This window comes from Oncorhynchus masou, chromosome 29 (genome assembly GCF_036934945.1).
Source record: "Oncorhynchus masou masou isolate Uvic2021 chromosome 29, UVic_Omas_1.1, whole genome shotgun sequence".
In the NCBI taxonomy this organism is placed as follows: Eukaryota; Metazoa; Chordata; class Actinopteri; order Salmoniformes; family Salmonidae; genus Oncorhynchus; species Oncorhynchus masou.
In genome coordinates, this window is record NC_088240.1 from 37,927,994 (window position 1) to 37,953,868 (window position 25,875).

Sequence of the window (25,875 nt, forward strand, 5' to 3'; positions counted from 1 at the left end):
GTAGCCTCTTCTGTAGCCTGTCAACTATGTGTCTATCTATCCCTGTTCTCTCCTCTCTGCACAGACCATACAAACGCTCCACACCGCGTGGCCGCGGCCACCCTAATCTGGTGGTCCCAGCGCACACGACCCACGTGGAGTTCCAGGTCTCCGGTAGCCTCTGGAACTGCCGATCTGCGGCCAACAAGGCAGAGTTCATCTCAGCCTATGCCTCCCTCCAGTCCCTCGACTTCTTGGCACTGACGGAAACATGGATCACCACAGACAACACTGCTACTCCTACTGCTCTCTCTTCGTCCGCCCACGTGTTCTCGCACACCCCGAGAGCTTCTGGTCAGCGGGGTGGTGGCACCGGGATCCTCATCTCTCCCAAGTGGTCATTCTCTCTTTCTCCCCTTACCCATCTGTCTATCGCCTCCTTTGAATTCCATGCTGTCACAGTTACCAGCCCTTTCAAGCTTAACATCCTTATCATTTATCGCCCTCCAGGTTCCCTCGGAGAGTTCATCAATGAGCTCGATGCCTTGATAAGCTCCTTTCCTGAGGACGGCTCACCTCTCACAGTCCTGGGCGACTTCAACCTCCCCACGTCTACCTTTGACTCATTCCTCTCTGCCTCCTTCTTTCCACTCCTCTCCTCTTTTGACCTCACCCTCTCACCTTCCCCCCCTACTCACAAGGCAGGCAATACGCTCGACCTCATCTTTACTAGATGCTGTTCTTCCACTAACCTCATTGCAACTCCCCTCCAAGTCTCCGACCACTACCTTGTATCCTTTTCCCTCTCGCTCTCATCCAACACTTCCCACACTGCCCCTACTCGGATGGTATCGCGCCGTCCCAACCTTCGCTCTCTCTCCCCCGCTACTCTCTCCTCTTCCATCCTATCATCTCTTCCCTCTGCTCATACCTTCTCCAACCTATCTCCTGATTCTGCCTCCTCAACCCTCCTCTCTTCTCTTTCTGCATCCTTTGACTCTCTATGTCCCCTATCCTCCAGGCCGGCTCGGTCCTCCCCTCCCGCTCCGTGGCTCGACGACTCATTGCGAGCTCACAGAACAGTGCTCCGGGCAGCCGAGCAGAAATGGAGGAAAACTCGCCTCCCTGCGGACCTGGCATCCTTTCACTCCCTCCTCTCTACATTTTCCTCCTCTGTCTCTGCTGCTAAAGCCACTTTCTTCCACTCTAAATTCCAAGCATCTGCCTCTAACCCTAGGAAGCTCTTTGCCACCTTCTCCTCCCTCCTGAATCCTCCTCCCCCCCCCTCCTCCCTCTCTGCAGATGACTTCGTCAACCATTTTGAAAAGAAGGTCAACGACATCCGATCCTCGTTTGCTAAGTCAAACGACACCGCTGGTTCTGCTCACACTGCCCTACCCTGTGCTCTGACCTCTTTCTCCCCTCTCTCTCCAGATGAAATCTCGCTTCTTGTGACGGCCGGCCGCCCAACAACCTGCCCGCTTGACCCTATCCCCTCCTCTCTTCTCCAGACAATTTCCGGAGACCTTCTCCCTTACCTCACCTCGCTCATCAACTCATCCCTGACCGCTGGCTACGTCCCTTCCGTCTTCAAGAGAGCGAGAGTTGCACCCCTTCTGAAAAAAACTACACTCGATCCCTCCGATGTCAACAACTACAGACCAGTATCCCTTCTTTCTTTTCTCTCCAAAACTCTTGAACGTGCCGTCCTTGGCCAGCTCTCCCGCTATCTCTCTCAGAATGACCTTCTTGATCCAAATCAGTCAGGTTTCAAGACTAGTCATTCAACTGAGACTGCTCTTCTCTGTATCACGGAGGCGCTCCGCACTGCTAAAGCTAACTCTCTCTCCTCTGCTCTCATCCTTCTAGACCTATCGGCTGCCTTCGACACTGTGAACCATCAGATCCTCCTCTCCACCCTCTCCGAGTTGGGCATCTCCGGTGCGGCCCACGCTTGGATTGCGTCCTACCTGACAGGTCGCTCCTACCAGGTGGCGTGGCGAGAATCTGTCTCCTCGCCACGCGCTCTCACCACTGGTGTCCCCCAGGGCTCTGTTCTAGGCCCTCTCCTATTCTCGCTATACACCAAGTCACTTGGCTCTGTCATAACCTCACATGGTCTCTCCTATCATTGCTATGCAGACGACACACAATTAATCTTCTCCTTTCCCCCTTCTGATGACCAGGTGGCGAATCGCATCTCTGCATGTCTGGCAGACATATCAGTGTGGATGATGGATCACCACCTCAAGCTGAACCTCGGCAAGACGGAGCTGCTCTTCCTCCCGGGGAAGGACTGCCCGTTCCATGATCTCGCCATCACGGTTGACAACTCCATTGTTTCCTCCTCCCAGAGCGCTAAGAACCTTGGCGTGATCCTGGACAACACCCTGTCGTTCTCAACTAACATCAAGGCGGTGGCCCGTTCCTGTAGGTTCATGCTCTACAACATCTGCAGAGTACGCTCCTGCCTCACACAGGAAGCGGCGTAGGTCCTAATCCAGGCACTTGTCATCTCCCGTCTGGATTACTGCAACTCGCTGTTGGCTGGGCTCCCTGCCTGTGCCATTAAACCCCTACAACTCATCCAGAACGCCGCAGCCCGTCTGGTGTTCAACCTTCCCAAGTTCTCTCACGTCACCCCGCTCCTCCGCTCTCTCCACTGGCTTCCAGTTGAAGCTCGCATCCGCTACAAGACCATGGTGCTTGCCTACGGAGCTGTGAGGGGAACGGCACCGCAGTACCTCCAGGCTCTGATCAGGCCCTACACCCAAACAAGGGCACTGCGTTCATCCACCTCTGGCCTGCTCGCCTCCCTACCACTGAGGAAGTACAGTTCCCGCTCAGCCCAGTCAAAACTGTTCGCTGCTCTGGCCCCCAATGGTGGAACAAACTCCCTCACGACGCCAGGACAGCGGAGTCAATCACCACCTTCCGGAGACACCTGAAACCCCACCTCTTCAAGGAATACCTAGGATAGGATAAAGCAACCCTTCTCACCCCCCTTAAATGATTTAGATGCACTATTGTAAAGTGGCTGTTCCACTGATGTCAGAAGGTGAATTCACCAATTTGTAAGTCGCTCTGGATAAGAGCGTCTGCTAAATTACTTAAATGTAATGTAAATGTGAGAGGATTGTGTGGCGACACAGATCTGGGGAAGTGTATAAAATTAAAAACATTTTTTTTAAAAGAGTGTCTGCAGCTTTGAAGTTCCCCAAAAACAGTGGCCTCCATCGTTCTTAAATGGAACAAGTTTGGAACCAACAGGACTCTTCCTAGAGCTGGCTGCCCGGCCAAACTGAGCAGTCGGGGGAGAAGGGCCTTGTCGGGGAGGTGACCAAGAACCCGATGGTCACTCTGACAGAGCTCCAGAGTTCCTCTGTGGAGATGGGAGAACCTTCCAGAAAGACAACCATCTCTGTAGCACTCCACCAATCAGGCCTTTATGGTAGAGTGGCCAGACGGATGCCACTCCTCAGTAAAATGCACATGACAGCCCGCTTGGAATTTGCCAAAAGGTACGTAAAGCACTCTCGGACAATGAGAAATAAGTTTCTCTGCTCTGATGAAACCAAGATTGAACTATTTGGCCTGAATGCCAAGCGTCACATTTGGAGGAAACCTGGCACCTTCCCTACAGTGAAGCATGGTGGTGGCAGCATCATACTGTGGGGATGTTTTTCAGCAGCAGGGACCGGGAGACTTGTCAGGGTTGAGGCAAATATGAATGGAGCAAAGTACAGAGAGACCCTTGATGAAAGGGCGAGAGTTCACCTTCCAACAGGAAAACTACCCTATGCACACAGCCCAGACAACGCAGGAGTGGCTTCGGGACAAGTCTCTGAATGTCCTTGAGTCTTGAGTGGCCCAGACAGAGCCCGGACTTGAACCCGATCGGACATCTCTAGAGAGACCTGAAAATAGCTGTGCAGCGATGCCATCCAACCTGACAGCTTGAGAGGATCTGCAGAGAAGAATGGGAGAAACTCCCCAAATACAGGTGTGCCAAGCTTGTAGCTCATACCCAAGAAGACTCGAGGCTGTTTCAACAAAGTACTGAGTAAAGGGTCTGAATACTTATGTAAATGTGATTTCATTTTTTTATATATATATATATATATATATATATAAATTAGCAAACATTTCAACAACAAAAAACAACTGTTTTTGCTTTGTCATTATGGGGTGAAGATTTATTTAAAAAAATTTTTTTTGCCTTAATCAATTTCAGAATAAGGCTGTAACCTAAATAAATGTGGAAAAGGTCAAGCCGTCAGAATACTTTCCGAAGGCACTGCACATGAATTGCATAACAGTCACTGCATTTGTTGCTGTTGTTATGACTACAATATGTCGAGCCTTCGAGTTAGACAAATATTTACCAACAATTCAACCGCAGGGTGGGATTTGCTAAAAAACAACAACAAAATTACAATGATCATTGTAGTTATTTATAGTGCACATGTTTTGGCTGGTCTGGAGAAGAAAAAAAACAGGAACAAAGCCCAAGCCGTAATAAATCACGAAACCCCAGAGTAGCACCGTGTTATCTATATGGAGGTAAGGAAGTCACAACCGGGTTAAAGGTGGAACGGGAATTATTAAGGATATGCTGCACACCAACGGAAGCTTGGTCTCAGCTGTCGCCTTGTTTCTATTTAGTCAAACTTTAAACAAGCTCGACATTCCAAACTTATTTTGAGCATCTTCTAACTAAAGAGGATGTTGTTAGATCAGGGCCCACGAAAACAGCATGTAAATAGGAGTAAATAACCATCCCTTTACCACCCGCGGTCACTCTTCCATTCACAACAGTGTTCAATCTGGGTGATATTCACTTCACATAAAGTGGTTACTGATCTCTTTCACACAGATGAGTAAGCTGGTCATTTATGTGAGATTTTATCTCTGGGTTGCCAAGATCACATGGTTCCTGCCATAGTCACACAGTGCTTTTTTGAATGTCCACTATCATCATCATCCAAAAATCAATGTTGGATGGTGAAACTAAGTCATTCTGATATGTAATGATGAGGTCTCAGTTTTGCATTCAGGGATGTTCTACTGTACCTTACTCAGATGTTTAGAGATGGATCCAAAAGAGTTGTTGCTTATGTTCTCTTTGTCCGGCATTCCTGAGTGAAAATGTTTAAATGTGTAGTCAATCATCAGTAAAACATTAAGACCGAGTTGAAAGCCAATACATCACTACTTATTTCTCTGCCACAATTGGTGCATTTTCACAAATATACTTTGATGTTAATACATCATCTCAATGCGCTGTTGAATGTAGATATGTGTCAACTAAAATCTCCTTGGGGAGTGAGTGACATAACGTCATCAGTCGCCGAGGGAGATTTCTACAGTAAGAAGAGGGTGACGTTTCCCCCCCCCCTCAGGAAAAAAACACAATTAGTTATTACACTTCAAAACCTTTTCTGGAGGGGAAATAACCCCAATTCTTAGACATGACTTTCAGACTGCTGATATCACCTTTTTCCATAGTAAAAAGGTGAGAGGTAGGCCAGTAAGGAAGCATCGTAGATGGACATTACTGACTGTTGTCTTGTACTCACCGTCAGGGCTGGGTCCACCACTTTCCATAACTCCATAAGATGGGGCAAGCAGTCCAGCCATGCACTGACGATATCTCTACAGAGAGAGACAGAAGAGCAGTCTTCTTATTAGACATGGTAGAACAAGCCACAAGCCAAATCCTCAACACTACAAGGTTTATTATACAGTGTGTCGCTGCAATTCCATTCAAGATAACGATGTAATTCATTGTGAACCACAGTCACCTGTTTATGTCAGGTGGTAACCCGTGGAATCATTTGGATTGTAGTATTATGCATCTCTCCCCTATACTCGCGTCTCTTAATCAACGTGTCTATTGAGGACTATGTAAATACACAGCTGAGACTCCCAGCTGGCGGTTATGAGTATTCAGAAGCGTCACAACTGCTGCAGCCTCATTTAAATGATCCTTCATCTCACAAACCAGTGCATTTCAAAGGGCAGGAACAAAATACACGTTTCATGTCGCTTCATTTGAAGTAAAAGCCTATTGTTGTTGGCCACAGTAGCTGATGTGTATACAGGACAACATGCTTCCATAACTATAGTAAGGAATCGATGTGGGAAATAGGCAAATGTTCAACTACAGTATCTATGCTTTTCATGCCATATTTTACAAATGATGGCATCATTGGAGATGAGTAGATTCAGTCAGTGTGGCAAGAGTTGATCAAATACCCTTAACATGTAGTCTATACAGATTAAAAGGATTTACAACAGATTATACCAAGAATCAATCAAGACACACATTTATTTATATATTTATTTATACACACACTGCTCAAAAAAATAAAAGGGAACACTAAAATAACATCCTAGATCTGAATGAATGAAATATTCTTATTAAATACTTTTTTCTTTACATAGTTGAATGTGCTGACAACAGAATCACACAAAAATGATCAATGGAAATCAAATGTATCAACCCATGGAGGTCTGGATTTGGAGTCACACTCAAAATTAAAGTGGAAAACCACACTACAGGCTGAGCTAACTTTAATGTAATGTCCTTAAAACAAGTCAAAATGAGGCTCGGTAGTGTGTGTGGCCTCCACGTGCCTGTATGGCCTCCCTACAACGCCTGGGCATGCTCCTAATGAGGTGGCGGATGGTCTCCTGAGGGATCTCCTCCCAGACCTGGACTAAAGCATCCACCAACTCCTGGACAGTCTGTGGTGCAACGTGGCATTGGTGGATAGAGCGAGACATGATGTCCCAGATGTGCTCAATTAGATTCAGGTCTGGGGAACGGGCGGGCCAGTCCATAGCATTAATGCCTTACTCTTGCAGGAACTGCTGACACACTCCAGCCACATTAGGTTGAGCATTGTCTTGCATTAGGAGGAACCCAGGGCCAACCGCACCAGCATATGGTCTCACAAGGGGTCTGAGGATCTCATCTCGGTACCTAATGGCAGTCAGGCTACCTCTGGCGAGCACATGGAGGGCTGTGCGGCCTCCCAAAGAAATGCCACCCCACACCATGACTGACCCACCGCCAAACCGGTCATGCTGGAGGATGTTACAGGCAGCAGAACGTTCTCCACTGCGTCTCCAGACTCTGTCACGTGCTCAGTATGAACCTGCTTTCATCTGTGAAGAGCACAGGGCGCCACTGACGAATTTGCCAATCTTGTTGTTTTCTGGCAAATGCCAAACGTCTTGCACGGTGTTGGGCTGTAAGCACAACCCCCACATGTGGACGTCAGGCCCTCATACCACCCTCATGGAGTCTGTTTCTGACCGTTTGCGCAGACATTCATATTTTTGGCCTGCTGGAGGTCATTTTGCAGGGCTCTGGCATTGCTCCTCCTGCTCCTCCTTGCACAAAGGCAGAGGTAGCGGTCCTGCTGCTGGGTTGTTGCCCTCCTACGGCCTCCTCCACGTCTCCTGATGTACTGGCCTGTCTCCTGGTAGCGCCTCCATGCTCTGGACTCTATGCTGACAGACACAGCAAACCTTCTTGCCATATCCATCCTGGATGAGCTGCACTACCTGAGCCACTTGTGTGGGTTGTAGACTCAGTCTCATGCTACCACTAGAGTGAAGACACCGCCAGCATTCAAAAGTGACCAAAACATCAGCCAGGAAGCTTAGGAACTGAGAAGTGGTCTGTGGTCACCACCTGCAGAACCACTCCTTTATTGGGGGTGTCTTGCCAAATGCCTATAATTTTCACCTGTTGTCTATGCCATTTGCACAACAGCATGTGACATTTATTGTCAATCAGTGTTGCTTCCTAAGTGGACAGTTTGATTTCACAGAAGTGTGATTGACTTGGAGTTACATTGTGTTGTTTAAGTGTTCCCTTTATTTTTTTGAGCAGTATATATATATATATATATAAAATTCACAGGTGAAAAGAACACACACAACAAATGTTGAAGTCGCAAGCAGGACTACCTCACCACGTGACCATGAGCAACCATGGCCGACTCATGTCCGCTACACTTTCACATGTGCATTTTCACATTTTAAATGGGAATAAATGAAACATAAAAAAACATGTATTGCAGGATTTAATGTGAATAATCACAAATTTATAATTTGCTGTTTTGATTTCGTCCAAAACGTTAGCAAAATCAGGATAATTGTTAAACATGCTTTCTTTAACCTCAAAGTCAACTTGTTTTGACATTGTTGTTTTTAGCTGGATAGATTTTTATTTTTTACCTTTATTTAACCAGGCAAGTCAGTTAAGAACAAATTCTTATTTTCAATGACGGCCTAGGAACAGTGGGTTAACTGCCTGTTCAGGGGCAGAACGACAGATTTGTACCTTGTCAGCTCGGGGGTTTGAACTTGCAACCTTGCGTTTACTAGTACAACGCTCTAACCACTAGGCCACCCTGCTACCCTGTGAATGTTTTCAGTGTATTTTCAATGCTTTCAGACAATATGAATTATTTTTTTAAAGTCAGTGCTTTGAATGATGATGGTGAAACTATCAAACATTGTCAACTAAGTCATTATGATACGTACCATATTCTCACATGTATCAAATTTAGCAGCAGTAACACCCCCGAATGGATGGTTCAGAAATAATACATCTTTATTTTTAAGACACATGAATCGTTATACTCAGGTAAGCTAAGTTATCTTTTACAGAATGGCATTACAGAATTTGCAATTCCATATGTGGAAACATTGCTACTGGAACATGTTGACACCACCTTCACACATGTGAAGAGGATAACACTATTTCACCACCACATGTGAACTTGCAATTCCATCTGTGAAAGTTCGATTTTCACATGCGAATGTTTCTTACATGTGAAACTGCAATTTAGATTGTCACTGATTGTGATTGATTTTTACATGTGAACGTGCATATCCAAGTTTAACATGTGAACCCGCAAATTACACAACCTCAACCTCAAGTGAGGTGAAAAAATGTAGTTTTTTTCCCCCTCACATGTGCAAAGGTGGTGTTAACATGTGAACTCTAAATTGAATACATGTTAAATTATGGTTTCACATGTAAAATTTAAGCTCAAGGTGTGAAAACAGCTATTTCACATGTGAAAGTGCAAATTTGACATGTTTTTTTTTTGTAAGGGCACACACACACACACACACGAGAGGGAAGCATCCAAACCTCTGAAAATGTGTCTGGATCTCTTTACACTGCATTAATATCCAGCGTGTCGTCCCTCCCATCAGAGCACAGGAGCAGCTGGGTTCCTGTGGTTTTCTAGTGCACTGTAGATTAGGCCTCTCTCTATATGCTCATCAGACTCCTACTACTGGGCATCGCCTCGACCCATATCAGTCTGTGAGCGTTAGTGCACTCAGCCTACATGTAGAGAGCGATCCTCTGAGGAATCAGAGCATGACAATAAGGCCATAAGTGGCTTATACTGCAGCTGTGCCTTGCAGCATGGCTATTACATAAACAAACATTATACCCATGCCAACGTAAATGCCGTTTCTTAGCTCATGACAACGCAATATGGGCCTACAGGGGGTCAAAGGGCACATTAACAGGAATATCACTTCAATAATCCAAACATGCACGAAACCATGTGCATGTGTAATTCTATGTGAAGGGCTTCCCACATCAAGGAGAGTGTAGTAGAGTTATGCTTGTCTGGTAGAAATATAACAACCAGAATGTATAATCTTTCTGCTAACCTTTTATAGGCTGGTACTGTGCATTACTAGACCTTAGCTGCACAAAAACAAATCAAGAAGAGGGTCCTTTAGATTGACACTTTATGCAATTTCACTAATATTAACTGGATTGGCTAGTTACTTACTCAAGAATGCACTTCACAAAACCATTGTGATCAATCAAAGACGTCAAAATCCCTGAAATGGATTGCTGTTAAATCAATACCCTATACCAGCATGTGCTGAAGGGCTTCCAAAAGCAAGCATAATACAATGGGCTAAGAGCCTAAATGAAGGGTGGGACTCCGTAGAAGCTGGTTTTAGCATTTAGCAACATAGATGCTGCCTGACATCCCCTTTTTTAAAATCTTTTGGTCACTACAGACCTAATGAAAGTCCAATCTACAGAATCATTTGTTATCCGGATGGCAGTTGACGCCCAGAGGTCAAATTCTAAATTGAATTATACCCACAGCTAATCACTTTACGATCCCATAAGAGGCAAACAGCTTTTTCGCTCAATTAAGAAGCCTTTTGAAAATGGCTCAATGACCTCTGATTTTAGAAGCATTTCCCCTTAATGTAGTCCAAAACGCTAATTGACTCTGTGCTCTCTGCATGTTGCTGAAATATGAGCAAAAATGGTATCATAAACCATGAGACTATATACTGTATCGGCGTGCATTCAATCTTAGAACTGACCTTAATCATCACATTTGTCTGAAAAAGCCATTCCAGCAATTGGGTGCCTTCTGATTAGTGTAGCTTCACAACATTTTTTTATTTACATTTCTAGCTTATCGATTAGTAACAGGGTTGACGTGTTACTCGCTCTGTTTTCCAGCACAAAACACCAGAAAATTGTCAAAACGAGTAGAACCAGCTCACCTGCTTTTACACTGTGATATTTATCAGATGTTCAATGTTAATTTTGAAAAAAAGTTAACTTAATGTAACAGGGTCGACCTGAAAAAAAATAAGGGGCAGGTTGTTTTTTTCTTAAAACTCGTCACTAATCACATGAAATAAATAATACTCTTCAGAAATGACTGTCAAAAGCAACAAAATAACTAGGGCTTTACAATGGTGAAAACTTGGAGAAATGCTGCCTTTAGTAGATTAAAATCTTCCTAAGAAGAAGTCACAAAGGATGCTGAGAGGGACATGTCAAAAGGCTGACTTTGTTCATATTAAAAATCTGATTTATAGAATTTTCCACGTGGTTTATATTAAAGGGCACTTCATTTAATATAACAGGCTTTTAAAATTCTATATTTTTGCACAATTTCTACTTAAAATATTAAAAGGGATGCAGAAGGCACTCATTTCGTGGAACAATCTATATAACAGCATGCTTTTTCAGTTAATTATTCAATGAACATTAGTTTCCACAGAAATAAGCCTTCAGGATCAGTTACTGTAAACATGCCCACCGTTCTTTGTTGACAATTAAAGGGCTTGGGCTTGAGAGGAGCACTTAAACTGAGCAACAAATGAGCATTCAGTGCACAGGAGACGCCTCCAACACTTAAATGACCCTACTGAACCAATAAGTCTCTCCCCTGAGGGACTGGCTGGCTGAAGGAGAGAGGGTGGGGTGTGGAGAGACGGTGGGTGGGGTGTTGTTTTAGAAGGGTGTTGTTTTAGAAGGGTGTTGTTTTAGAAGGGTGTTGTTTTAGAAGGGTGTTGTTTTAGAAGGGTGTTGTTTTAGAAGGGTGTTGTTTTAGAAGGGTGTTGTTTTAGAAGGGTGTTGTTTTAGATGGGGATTAGTGCTGATGGCAGGAGTGTCAGCAAACACTCAATTTTCACAAAGCTACAGTCTCTCCCTGTGACCTACTGTACTCTGCACTTGCTTCTATAGGAAGCCGCTAGCTATACAAATGAGGAACAATCATACATTATCAATGATTCCTTTTGCCAGGGCAGCCGTATTATAGTCTATCCGAAACATGCTCGAATGAAACATTTTATATAGATATTACATCAAATATAATGTATATTTGATTGTTCTTCATCTGTGAAAATGAATTAATCAGCTGACGAAGACAGATAGATATTTATCCATCTCAGCCAATCTTACAATAGTACAGAGTTGTGGGACAACTGAAAAATAGACTGTTCTCGACAATGTAATCGACTCTTGTCCATTTCAATACTTTCTTGTCACGTGAACCCAGTCATTCTAAACTCAGCAAAAAAGAAAGGTCCTCTCGCTGTCAACTGCGTTTATTTTCAGCAAACTTAACATGTGTAAATATTTGTATGAACATAAGATTCAACAACAGACATAAACTGAACATGTTCCACAGACATGTGACTAACAGAAATGGAATAATGTGTCCCTGAACAAAGGGGGGGGTCAAAATCAAAAGTAACAGTCAGTGCCTGGTGGCCACTGCTGCATTAAGTACTGCAGTAAATCTCCTCCTCATGGGCTGCACTAGATTTGCCAGTTCTTGCTGCAAGATATTACCCCACCCTTCCACCAAGGCACCTGCTAGTTCCCGGACATTTCTGGGGGGGAATGGCCCTAGCCCTCACCCTCTGATCCAACAGGTCCCAGACGTGCTCAATGGGATTGAGATCCCGGCTCTTCGCTGGCCATGGCAGAACACTGACATTCTTGTCTTGCAGGAAATCACACACAGAATGAGCAGTATGGCTGGTGGCATTGTCATGCTGGAGGGTTATGTCAGGATGAGCCTGCAGGAAAGGTACCACATGAGGGAGGAGGGTGTCTTCCCTGTAACGGACAGTGTTGAGATTAGACAATAAACGCGAATCCGACCATCACCCCTGGTGAGACAAAACTGCAACTCGTAAGTGAAGAGCACTTTTTGCCAGTCCTGTCTGGTCCAGCGACGGTGGGTTTGTGCCCATAGGCGACGTTGTTATAACGCACAGTGCTGAGATTGCCTGCAATGACAACAAGCTCAGTCCGATGATGCTTTGACACACCTCCCCAGACCATGACGGACCCTCCACCTCGATCCTGCTCCAGAGTACAGGCCTCGGTGTAATGCTCATTCCTTCGACAATAAACGCAAATCTGACCATCACCCCTGGTGAGACAAAACCGCGACTCGTCAGTGAAGAGCACTTTTTGCCAGTCCTGTCTGGTCCAGCAACGGTGAGTTTGTGCCCATAGGCAACGTTGTTGCCGGTGATGTCTGGTGAGGACCTGCCTTTACAACAGGCCTACAAGCCCTCAGGCCAGCCTCTCTCAGCCCATTTTGGGCAGTCTGAGCACTGATGGAGGGATTGTTCATTCCTGGTTGAACTCGGGCAGTTGTTGTTGCCATCCTGTACCTGTCCCGCAGGTATGATGTTCGGATGTACCGATCTTGTGCAGGTGTTGTTACATGTGGTCTGCCCCTGCAAGTACGATCAGCTGTCCATCCTGTCTCCCTGTAACGCTGTCTTAGACATCTCACAGTACGGACATTGCAATTGGCCACATCTGCAGTCACCATGCCTCCTTGCAGCATGCCCAAGGCACGTTCATGCAGATGAGCAGGGACCCTGGGCATCTTAGTTTGTGTTTTTCAGAGTCCGTAGAAAGGCCTCTTTAGTGTCCTAAGTTTTCATAACCGTGACCTTAATTGCCTACCATCTGTAAGATGTTAGTGTCTTAACGATCGTTCCACAGGTGCATGTTCATTAATTGTTTATGGTTCATTGAAGAAGCAAGGGAAACAGTGTTCAAAACCTTTACAATGAACACCTGTGAAGTTATTTGGATTTTTACAAATTATCTTTGAAAGACCGGATCCTGAAAAAGGGACGTTTCTTTTTTTGATGAGTTTATTAGTTAGCCCAAATCCTATTAGCGGAGATTCAGCACTGTAATTACAATGAGCACTTTCAACTCACACGACTATATGTATAGTATCGTTTCATTTTTACACACACCAGTTACTGTAGAGTGATCAGAGTTGGAAAAACAACAATGGTCAAAGCTCTGTAGCATCTGTTGCAGGTAAAGTGGTCACAAAGGGCATGGCTGCTCAAGAAAACAGCATTTCAATATTTCATAACTGAACGATTACGTGGGAAGTTATGCACCTTTCAAAATGATTTTATTCTGTTTTGACCGCAAGTCTCATTCAGTCACACCAGATAGATATCAATTTTACTCGTATGAAAATGGGAGGCACTACACAACAAGACAACCATCAAACCGTGTGTGTGCAGAGATTTGACGCAATGTGATATGACAGGTCAACAGAGCTTCATTGATGGCCTGCCTGACACACCTAACACAGCATCAAAGGAAGTGTCCTAAATCACCATGTCAGATTGCCTAGCCGGCCCTACTGTATCACTTCACTGAGAGGTTGCCTGCCCCCTGTCCGTTAGAAGTAGTAATGAGGCTAAATCAGATGGAGGAGATGTAGGACTACATGCTAAACCTATCCATCCCACAGTGTTACACTGGTGCAAACATCAGCAGGTCGTTCAGAACTTGTTAGGAACTTGTTTTCACATTAAAGGGTCATTTGTTTGAATTATCTATAGCCAAATGTAAATTTAAAAAATCAAATGTTTCCTATTGGGTTAACATAGAAGGGTCACAGTCCCTGATGCCTTCACCAAAGCAGAGTCAACAGGTTTGGTAGTCACCATTCAAAGTAAAGGCAGTATATGGAGATAATCCCTGTCAAGAAGCCATTGAAGACAGTTTTACAACTAGGCAACAGCTAAAACAATGGCTTAAGTCAAATGCTTCACTCTTTAACTGATATTACTTTTACCAGATAATGAAACAGTTTGTGATCTCGTCATAGCAGTGAGCTTAGGAGGTTGTGATAAGAAGCATTGTTAGAGGGGATTTCCTTGGAGTTAATGGAAGGATTTAAAAGCATACACAGGGATTCTTTGGTGTTCTGTTCTCTGAACTGGAGGACATGTTAGGACCAGATCAGGAAGTTACGTGGGATTTGAATCTGAAAGAAGAATCGTGAATTACTGTGGTGGAGTGAATCCAATGCACAAACCCGGATTACACAAATAAAAGCTACTACTGTATCATATAGTGCCAAAATCTCTTCTATGCAATTAAATAAAGACCCAAGTATAAACACAGGCCCAAAGCACCCCATATCTATATAATAATACACTCATAATAACAGGAGTGAAACTATTCCTCTGAGACTCATCCTAAACATCACTTATCCCATCATACAAACCGAGGCTTTATCAACGCAATGACAGCGGTGTCTATTCTCTCTCTCTCTATGGGGGGAGGGGGGGTCAGGGCAGCTACTATCTGATTTGCCTCAACCACTCTGCTCCACCTCTCCAACCATTGTGGCTTCTCTATGTTACTAATTTTTTTACAAATGCATGTTTCAAATATACTAAAACACTTCTAAAATAACATCCATGTCAAAAACATACAGTAACATTTCTAAAATAATGCTGACATGCATTGAACATATCATACCAGTGATCATGGCATGGATCTACAGTAATATTGGATTTTAAAATCAAAGTCTAGAAATATGAAAATATAACAACTTGTCACTACTAAATTCACTGCTCATGTTCTCGCTCCTCCTCTGCACATTTTGCACTCTGAGCATCATTATGCATGGATGTTGTATGTTGAATAATTCATCCCAGATGACAGCACATACATCACACAAACTGCTGCCTGCTCTCAAGACATTTCCTTAACTAGTCCATACCCTCCACTGTCTGGCAGACTACATGCTGCTTGGAAAACTATTTGGGGAAGCAGCTTAAGGCTCTCAGCAAACAGACGTTTCATGCAAACTTTTCCAAAACATTCTAGTTTAAAGTTATAACTATAGTTATAAGTTAAGCACGCTTATCCTTGTGATGGGTTTCTGTAGAAGTCAAGAGACACATTATTCAAAATGTGCAATTTATTATAATGTATTAATTGTCTAAAAGTCTATCCCATTTCTAAACTCCACATTAGCATCACACAAAAGGTTTGATAAAGCAAGACTCACCTACGTGTTCCCAGTCAAGTTTTCTACAGTCCCAGTAGTAGAATCCCCCTACAGTCCCCCGTGTCAGAAACTGGTCTGAATTCCCTCACATCCCCCGGTTGTCAGTGTGGTCCAGTCCTGGTGCCCCAGCCTCCATCCCTCTCTCAGAGCAGAGTGAGTTGAACCCAGCCTGCCTGTGCCCAGTAGAGTCCCTGCCTCCCAGCCAGCTGATTTCCCCCCATGCAGCAGTTGCTAGGCGATCACTCCACCCCTCCAATCGCCGTGCACTCATGAGCGGACGCTCTCTCCGTTGCAGCGGCACACAGCGACACTACACGCAGCGCAGACACAGTTGGAACTTGCTCATGTGGTCCCAAAAGGCAGGGACATAGGGGGACTTTGCTCTATTAGTTAAACCATTAAGTTGTGTTTACACAGAACACAGATATGTATTTTAAGTGCTCCCCTGTCTTGATAATAATACAAAGTTAATAATGGAACAACGGTTTGGGAGAACACTCAGCATAGTCATACAATAGGGATGCCAACCATTTGTGTCATCTTCCATGTAGTAGCCTACCCTTCAGTGTTACACCTTCAACAGCACCCATGTCGCCATCTCCCAAGCAGGGCATTCGTGAAATGAATTATTCAAAATGGCATGTTCATACCTACAGTTGGAAGGAAATTAATCTGACAGTCTTGTTTTGGCCAGGCACACTGGGCCTACAGCAAGGTATTAGGTGACATTACATCCAGAACAAAGTAGAACGCCAACTGGAGTAATAGCTTTTTGGACTCAGCAATCGCTCTTGGCCTCAGATTCTCCAGGGGCGACAAGGAGCCATACAACAAACGTCCTTTTTGATGCCCGGAATACTTTCTCCTTTATTTAGTGAGTTCTGACCCTAAAAGGTTCCGTACATTCAGTACTCCGGCTTCTATTACTTCATTACATCAAGGACAGTGGGCAGATGGGATCTTTGACCTTCCAACTGGTTAGAGCCACACAGTCCTACAGCGTTTTAACTCTGGCCTTGTAGCCAAACAGAGAAATAAGTGTTTTTGACAACATTGTTACATGGGTAAATCCATTTGAATTCAATCACTTTTTTGACACTGCATCCTTTTTCCCTTAAAACAAAAACACTCCAGACATGTTTGCCCATGGAAGGAGTGTTCAGAAAGTGACTTTATGGACCTGAATGACAAAACATTCAAGAGATAAAAGGTACTCAAAAGGTGAACCGTTTTGCATACCCTACCATACCATGAGACATCCATATCTTCATCACTGGGAAAGAGAAATGGTTCCGTTTGATTATATTTAAAAGCTTACAAACAGGGTTGTCAAACTATTTTAGAATAATTCAGATTTTGTTTTCCATTTAAAAAAAGGGTCAATCTGCAGTTGCTTCATCCATTTAAAATGTACCCATTGATTTATGAAGAACTTCACTTATAAATGCCTCATGAGCTTCGTTCAACTGTCGTACCCCATCAGAACCCAAAATATAAGCTTGTTTCGCTCCAACGTTTATAAACGAAGTACAGTGTAAACAAACTATTTTAGCTTAAAAAAACATGCTTAAAAACACTAATTTTGATATCATGGATAGTCGGTCCATGTATCCATAGCTCTGTCCATGGATTTGAGAGTGGTTACATATCTCCAGCCCCATCGCTTCAGCTTTTTTACTGAAACAGGCATGGGGAGTACACTTTGTTATTGTTTCAACTGCTGATTGCGACTTTAAAAGTCAATTATCTAAAAACATGTGCACGCCGATTTCTGTTCATGTTCGCATGTGTTCTAGCTTAGACCGTATTTTACATACACTTTTTTGTGTGTGTTCCGCCCACCAATCGGTTGAGACACAACATGTTTATAAGCTTTTAAACTTATATCGATCTCATCCGTTTCTCTTTTCCAGTGATGAAAACATGGACGTTTCTTGTTATGGTAGGGTATGCAAAACGGGTCACAATTTGAGCACCTTGAATGTTTTGGCATTCAGGTGTTTTCAGCACTTCTACAATGGGCAAATACGTATGGAAGGTTAGATTTACCCAGGTTGTAAATATGTTAGTATCGGAGGGCTGACCACTGCAAAAAATGTATCAAAGAATAAAGTAATAATTGGACGACAATGGAGAAGGGCCAGCTTCACTCCGTGCCATAGAGGGAACTCCCCCCACTACTGCAGTGAGGTAGTAATAACGAATGCCAATTTATTGGTGTGACAGGGAGAACAGACCATAGCCCCAGGTTGTGAACAGTATTGCCAGTGTTGCATAACTGCTCAACTGCAGCCAAGTTAACCCTGAATCAGATAAAAGAGAGACAGTGAAATTGGAGAGAGGTGTCTGTGTGAAAGGGCCCCTCTGTCAGTTGGTTTGGAGTAAAATAGGGGGAGAGGCAAGGAGATGAGCAGGTGCAGATGGATGTGTGTTAGTGGAGAAGCTCTGGTAAATGTGGACACCTCATATCCAGCCTCTGAGCCGCGCAGGTCTGTCACGGCTGCTTTGGGGAAACAGAAGAATCATTAATTTATTGGAGAAAGATGACATATATAATCATAATTGTAAATCACAACTTGTTTTTGGTTTTCAATGGGCCAAAATTCACACTTTGACCGGTGACCCCCAAGCCTGGCCTGTCTAAATTGTTTTAGTACACTTTCAGTCAGCTTTAGACAAACGCTCTGGGAGGTTACAATAATGTGTTTGTAAAATATTGGGAACATGGCATGACGGGGAACACAAATCTCGACTTTGAACAGTTCTGTACAGACGTCGTTTGTGACAAAGTAATTTTTTAGATAAGGTTGGGTTACTTCCACATTTTCAGAGATAGTGCATGATGAATTGTGAAGTCCACAATGCAGTAAATAATGGACCATTGTGAATAAACAAAATGAATAAATCTATGTCCTGCATTTCTATTCTCCTCATGTAATAACAGTGCATGGATATTCATATTCACAAAGCCCCGACAACACCACTAAGTGCAAAAACAATTAAATGCAACCAAGAAAACAGAGAGTGCCAGATTTAGCAATTCTCCTCTCTATGCATCATCCACTAGAGAGTGAGTGAGTGAGTACATCTGATGGTGAATATACAGATGACGTAATCCCTTTGATCACTTATGGTTCCATCTGATTGAACAAAATCAGCCATGAAAAGCTGATTCTCTTCCAGGTTGAAATCCATTGTTCTAATGTTTATGCAACGGCTGCGAGAACGGATAAGGAGATAAACAGAAGTGTTGTTGATACAATAATCTCAGTGCTCTTTACTTGTGTATATATTCACTGTTCTCTGGGAAGGACTTAGGTCTGCTGGCATTTAGATGTAGTAAGAGTGCGCACACACACACACACACACACACACTTGCCACTGGTCTTACACTGCCTATGTATGTGGATGACTCCACACTTTACAGGTCAGCACCCAAAGCCAGTGAGCTTAAAGTGGTCGCCCACCACCCACCCACTGTCCTGCCTCCAACAGAGCCTCACCTCAACACTGCATGGGCTTGCCTGTCATGCACAAATGCTAACTAGGCATGCCTTTGAACACTGTCGCTCCACTACAGCACAGATGTACAGCGTATAATATCGCAGAAAAGTGGGCTACGATAAAATCCTGGGTATGAAAGTGAATCCTATGTGCACCACAAGCGAATGGAACAGAGACAGGGATCTGCTGGCTAGAGGCTACTGATCCAGATCGTGCTGTCGTGCAAGAAAGCAAAGCACAAATCACAATTGTGTTGTTTCATTCTCGATGACTGACGGAAGCAGAGAACAAAGTTTTGGGTAAATTGATGATCAGGTCATTGGTGCCTCAGAAAGTGTTCCTGTGTGTGTAGAACACAGCCCATGTCTGATCTGTTAAATAAACAAGCACATGCCTGCCTCTCCCAATAACATAAGCCAGACTCGGATGTGTAGAGCGGGAGCCATGCCTGATAGCAGTGACAGTTGACGTTGTTGTTGAAGGCGGGAGTCAGGGGAGTAGAGAAAACCAACATTTCATGTTCCAGCAAAATATCTGTGACTGCCACCACCTTCAGTGTCAAGCTGAGCGGGACAGTATATCAAACCATAATCACAAATGGTTTGTGTCCCATTCGCCTCAGCGTGAACAGATGCAGCGCTTTTGAAGAAGATTGACGGAGCAAGATGTTCAAATGGGGAGCAAAGGCCATCAGTAGAAATACTTGAATATAAAGTATTTGAAGCGAATATCCACGTACCGTCTGGACTTTTTTTGTGATGTTTTGAATTCAGAGACTGGATGAAAAGTATGTTCTGAATACTTGGCAGCCATTAATAAATAATACCCAGCAGTTTATTCAGGCTGTGCTGTTCTCAGCCTGTAGCGGTGTTGAGGCCAAGGGTTTCTGCAGGGAGAGAGATCTCAGATGTGTGGGTGGAGTTGTGTGTGTGTGTGTGTGTGTGTGTGTTCATGCGTGTCAAAGGCCCTCCCTTACCCTAAGCATCTTGTTCCTCTGGGGATGGACCTTGGGTTAGGACAACTCCGGTCAGCACCCTCCCTCCTTCCCTCCCTCTTCCTCGAACTACTACTCTTTGTTTCTTCAGACAAATCATTAAATTACAGCTAATACGCTGTTCAATCATTTTTAAGTCATTGCCTGAGGGAGACCATTTGCCTTTTAATGAGCTTTGTGATTGACTCAATCACAAAAAAAAAACACACACAATGTCAAGTCAGGTTGTCTATGCCTCTGGTAGTTAGTCTGCATTTATACAATCAATTACAGCACAGTACAGGAGTTATCGTAAACAGGCAGGGTATAAACAACTAAGAAAATGAAGAATTTATAAAGACCTGTGCTGCTAGTAACAGGATTTCAGGAGTACTTTCTGAATTGCGGCAAGGCAGACAGAAATAAATGGCCGCCCCTAGACCGTCTCAAACCAAGGCTCCACAGGAAAGCACAAGCAGGGCTGAATATTCCTATAACAAGATGTGTCTAGCACCTTGACACATAGGAGATTCTCAAAAGAACTGAAAGGGATGAACTCAAAATCGGTTTTCAATCTATGTTCTGTGCACGTGAGCAAAATGCTGAGTGACAGCATACAGTATAGGACCCAAAGTCGTATAGGCCCACACCACAGACACGCTGACAGCATAATTCATTTAAAGCTTGCCAACGGGAAAGCTCACAGGGTTCACTTTTGATTGCCGTTCAGTCATTCCCAGCTTGTCTGACATCGCTAACTCTGCATGTCAAGCAACAAAGTCATGATGGAGTGATGTTTTGCTGAACTCAAGGTCTGTCATTGGCATTGGCTGGAGTGGCTGGAGCAAATGAGATTGCTATCACTGAACACTATTTGCAGAAATTAAAGACATGCTCCGGTCCTTTGTGACTAAGAAAGTATTTTCAAACCTCCAGCTTCAGACTGGATGTGTCAATGTGTAGTTCATACATGATTAATATATTAGCAGAATTACTGTCTTACCTCAAGTAGCCACAAAATAGTCTTCTTGAAGCTGTGCCTACGCCATTTTCCCTAAATTTCCCGGAAAATGTAGGGAAAATGGCGTGGCACAGCTTCAAGTCGAGTTCTAGCCAATGAGCTGAGCTTAAGCCCCTCGCATTTTAGTGATAGCTAGCAAGAAGCCTCCCAGCGTTATCCAATGAGGTTGCAGGGCCGGGCCCAACAGCTCAGTGGACGAGAGAGAGAGAGAAAGAAAGAGGGATGAGAGAGAGGGATGAGAGAGAGAGAGAGACGGGGGAATGACGTGGTGCACATATCTGCACGTGACATAGTACGCAATTTTAGGGGACCACTTTTGGCTCATGAGTCTACTTTCAGAATTACTGGCTCAAAGGTATACAAAAGTACCAGATAATCTCTTTAAGCACGGAGCTGTGAGCTGCTACCTCCAATGACTAGGCTGCTTCAGTAATAGGAAAAAGTCAATGAAACACAAAACATTTACATCATAGCGGGGGAGATGCAGACACATCTCTAGACACTAAAGAATGTTCATAAAGAATGTTAAGACAATGCTCGTCCTAATATTTATATATCTTAATTCCATTCTTTTACTTTTAGAAGTGTGTGTATTGTTAGATACTACTGTACTGTTGGAGCTAGGAACACAAACAATTCGCTATACCTGCAATAAAGTCAGCTAAATATGTGTATGTGACCAATCAGATTTGATAACAGGCAAAATTGCTGTATGCCGAGACAAGCTGTTGTTTCACCATCACAAGCTTCCTTCCCATTTGAAAAGTTTGAACTCATCAAACAAGTAGATTCATCCGTAGATATCATTGTAAAGCGGAAATAGTTTGAAACGAACAGCCCGGAACATAACGACATAGTCATCCAAAGTCCTTAGCTGAAACCATCTTTAAATCAAACAGAAAGCTATATCGACGGTCATTATATCACTCAGTACTCATTTTATCCCTGCTCTAAAAAGCTAACTGCCACCGTGGGTATTAAATATTATCTGAAGACAGAACAAAAACATGCCACATCAGTGAAGCATGAGCAAATGTACAATGATGATGTTCCTGCCTGGCAGTTAAAAGCCTTTTTTGGTAGGCTCACCTCAGACCAACCTTTCAGAAGAGCTTATTCTCTGGATAGAGATAGTAGTATTTCCATGTGGTTGTCCACAGCCTAAACACAGTAGACTACATCCAGACAAGGCTCTGATTCCAGTTCAAGTGAGGAGGACCAGCGAGTAACATACAGTCCATAGCTTTAACACTAACAGCACCCCTGCCTGCCCTATGCTCTCAGAGGAAACCAGCTCTCTCACTCAGGAAGCTAGTGTAGTGGATCCACCAGGACAGACAGGGGCCTCTGGACAGTGTGGCACCTCCATCCCGGCCAACTCAGTCCTTAGTACCTTCCTGTACTGCTGGGAGGGTTGGAGGGTGGGGGTGGGGAGCTCAGTGGAGCAGGAAGGGACACAGTGGCAAGGGATATAGCTGTCTAACCTGCTGCGGAGACATTCAGATATCATTACTGCTCTTCAAAAAAATAATTTCCCATGGAATTATTATGCCCTGAGTACAAGGAACAATGTTTCACAGATATGGCAAAGAATCTTCGCAGGGGCACTATTTTTCCTAGACTAATTGGAGAGGAGAATGGCTCCAAATGTTGACTTAAATGATGAAGCGAGCGATCTAACCACAATTGTAAATGTATCCACACAACATGAAGAAGTGCACTGAATCTCTATAACACTGCACTTCCCCCTAGTGGTCAAAAGGTTTAATGAAACTTTAAACAGATGCTTCATTGAACTACCGCTAAAGAAATACTATCCCAATTAAAATATATTTTAAAAAAAAAAGGCTATTTCTTGCGGTCTACTTTAAGAATTAATGTGCTGCTCACGTGATCTATACACAGTGTATAAACACAAGTAAAAACCAATGCCTCAGAGACACACCTCAAAGGGTAAACAACTTACCAACAATTCTGCATGCTCACTTTTGCAGAGATCAAAGAAAATCCCAGAATATAGAACCCCCACAAAGCCTCATTATTTCCAGCGTGGGTATTATCAGTCCCCTGATACTTAACTACAGCTACTATCTAGGTAAGTCATACTGGATGGTGAATTGAAAGCGTGAATCCACAATAGTGAGGAGTACTGCAGAGGTGCTTACCTCCCACAGAGACTTGAACTCCCTCTGGTCAATGCGGAGGAGTTCACTGAATTCCCGGGTAACAATGGTGGCGTGACGAGGGGTGTTATCCAGGATCGACTCCCCAAATGCTGTCCCAATCCCCAGAGTGCAAATCGTAACCGCATCCTACAAGAGACACCAAAAAGCATCTCTTCTTGGATGGTTCCTCGTTGTTTTCAATAGGAGACAGGGGGGGAAGTAGGAAGGACTACTCTAATCAAATGTGTTTATTCCCTTTTAAAATGGGCCTCATTGATAGGCACTCAAAGTGCTAGGTACGGGCAGTGATCAGATCACACCCAACGGTGGGGCGCAATCTAGCAGCACTGAACACTTGCATTAGACAAAGGGCTTCTAAAATCACTCCAATCAACACAGTGCCAGGCAGACTTGGACATACAGGTCACTGGTAATGATAGGAAAAGACTCCTGGTGTTCCCAAGGTTAGCAATTTCAGATATAAATCATTGTGAAGTAGAGTGTCCTTTCTAGTTGACTCTTCAGATGAGCTCCAGGGTTAATGTGCATCTTAATCTCCTCATGCACATGCTACAGTGCAGTTCATCCTTTTTGACGTGAGAAGAGACTAATAGAACTAAAGGTAGGATTATTGGAAAGATTTTCACCCATCTCAGGCAATACATAAGGAATACCAATTATTTATTTTTTTGCAGGAAAGTGGACACACCACACTGATACGCCTATCTTATTTGGTATTTAACGATTGTATGACAAAAATATGAACATTAGCTATAGTACAATTTATTTTTGGAACCAACGAATCGATTGGATACAGGGGCAAGTGATTTAAATTGTAAAGAAAAGTAATTCACAGTAAGTCAGGGAAGTGGTTTTAATATGCCATTTCGTTTTGCAATCTTGTTCACTTGCAATCTTTTACGCCATCGACTGTTTATGGCATCTACTCAAATACTATTGCTTTTCATTAAAAGGGGTATAATTACAGGAATAGTCAACTGTTCTTACCTGATGATTTGCTGTCTCTGACACTTTGACAACAAGTGAGCCAAAGAGGACAGCATACCAGCTGGTACCAATATCTCCTTGACGATATACTAGAGTGAGCCAAAGAGGACAGCATACCAGCTGGTACCAATATCTCCTTGACGATATACTAGAGAAGAAAATACATGATGTGAGAACATATTTTTAGATATGCACAGAGTAAGAGTCTTGCTAACATACTGGTCTTTGAACATAATTGCAAGACTTACATGTGACGCCTCTCTCCACACAGGCATACCTGTTGTAGGAGGCTAGGGACAGGCATACCTGTTGTAGGAGGCTAGGGTGGAACCGCTCAAAGACCTTCACACATTTCAGCCTGGCCAGTATGATGTCGACATCTTCCCCAGAGCGCTCAACAGGTCTGAACGGAGAGGAAATATCCTATCAGTCAGCACAATATTAGAGAATTAGGGAAATAACCCTGTATGACGCGAGCTCCTGTCACCTTAAACATTCCACTCCGTTCATATCCCCTCGTTTAGTGCCAAAAAAACAGATTGCAAATGTCTGCTGATGTTTGTTCATGTTGCTAACGTTTTCAAGCATTTCCTATATCTGTATCGCTAAATGTGATTTTACGCCCTGATATGTTCAAATGTATTATATATTGGCCATTGATATTGAAACCAGTGAAAGGGATGAATTATTAAGTGAGAAATTCCTGTTAATTGATGAAATAGGCCTACCTGTTTAAGTGCATTTTGGAATATCCCAGATGGGTTTGGGCATTTAACCGGTTCAGGGTGCTCATTTTAAGGAGGGCTGGAGTGATATGTTGTCCCCGTGTTCTCTAAACCTTGTCCGGGGTTTGGCCGGTGTAGGCCGTCATTGTAAATAAGAACGTGTTCTTATCGGACTTGCCTAGTTAAATAAAGTTTAGATAAAAATGTCAGTGTTCGTCAAAGTCTTGTAAATATTAATGGATCCAGCACACCTTCTGCACGTGCAAATCACTACAAATATTTTCCACGTGATTCTGTCTGACTCCTGATGCTTCACATCCACTATCTTACCGTCACATTACTTTGTGGAGTCACTTTCCACAGTAAAAGCAGCAGAATATGTAATCGAGCTATAGCCTGGGGGTGAAGTGTGCAAAAAAACATTTGACACACTTTAAACTCTCTGACGTTGAGATAACTTCCCGGTACTGATCAAGTGTAACAAGATGCCTGAAGCAAAGTCAGAAAGATACTTCCTAAATGTGAGGACACGGTTGCATATTCAGCTATTCCCATTTCCTGTCATTCCCTTCCGAAACAGCGCCAAATTGTGTCACGTGAGTTAAAACTTTTCATCATGACATATTATGGCTGCTTATTCTGTACCCTACTAGCCAACCATGGTATCACATAATACATATTTGAGAGACTACCTGTCTTGATATTTGGTAGTGACATTTTTCTTCCTGTTACGTTAATGCAAGAGTAGAACAAGGAAAATATGAAATGCTATATTTAGCCATTCACATTGTATTTGCGCTTATATTTGGTAGGGAAAGTGACAGAG

General features: G+C 43.6%; 1 protein-coding gene across 3 annotated transcripts in view; it reads right to left on the reverse strand.

Moving 5' to 3' along the window:
• Positions 1–22,381, reverse strand: part of LOC135519528 (rap guanine nucleotide exchange factor 4-like) — a 52,723-nt gene extending 30,342 nt beyond the window's left edge. Inside the window, exons 1-3 of one of the 3 annotated variants that reach the window (XM_064944759.1) lie at positions 22,252–22,381; positions 5,559–5,634; positions 5,053–5,117 (exon numbers count right to left, since the gene is read on the reverse strand). In XM_064944759.1, coding sequence (XP_064800831.1) covers positions 5,053–5,117; positions 5,559–5,619 — 126 coding nt within the window. In that variant the 5' untranslated portion in view covers positions 5,620–5,634; positions 22,252–22,381. Of the gene's footprint in view, positions 1–868; positions 892–5,052; positions 5,118–5,558; positions 5,635–22,240 lie in introns of those variants that run through there. The other 2 variants (XM_064944760.1, XM_064944761.1) reach the window with 2 other exon arrangements.
• Positions 22,382–25,875: the final 3,494 nt, after the last annotated feature.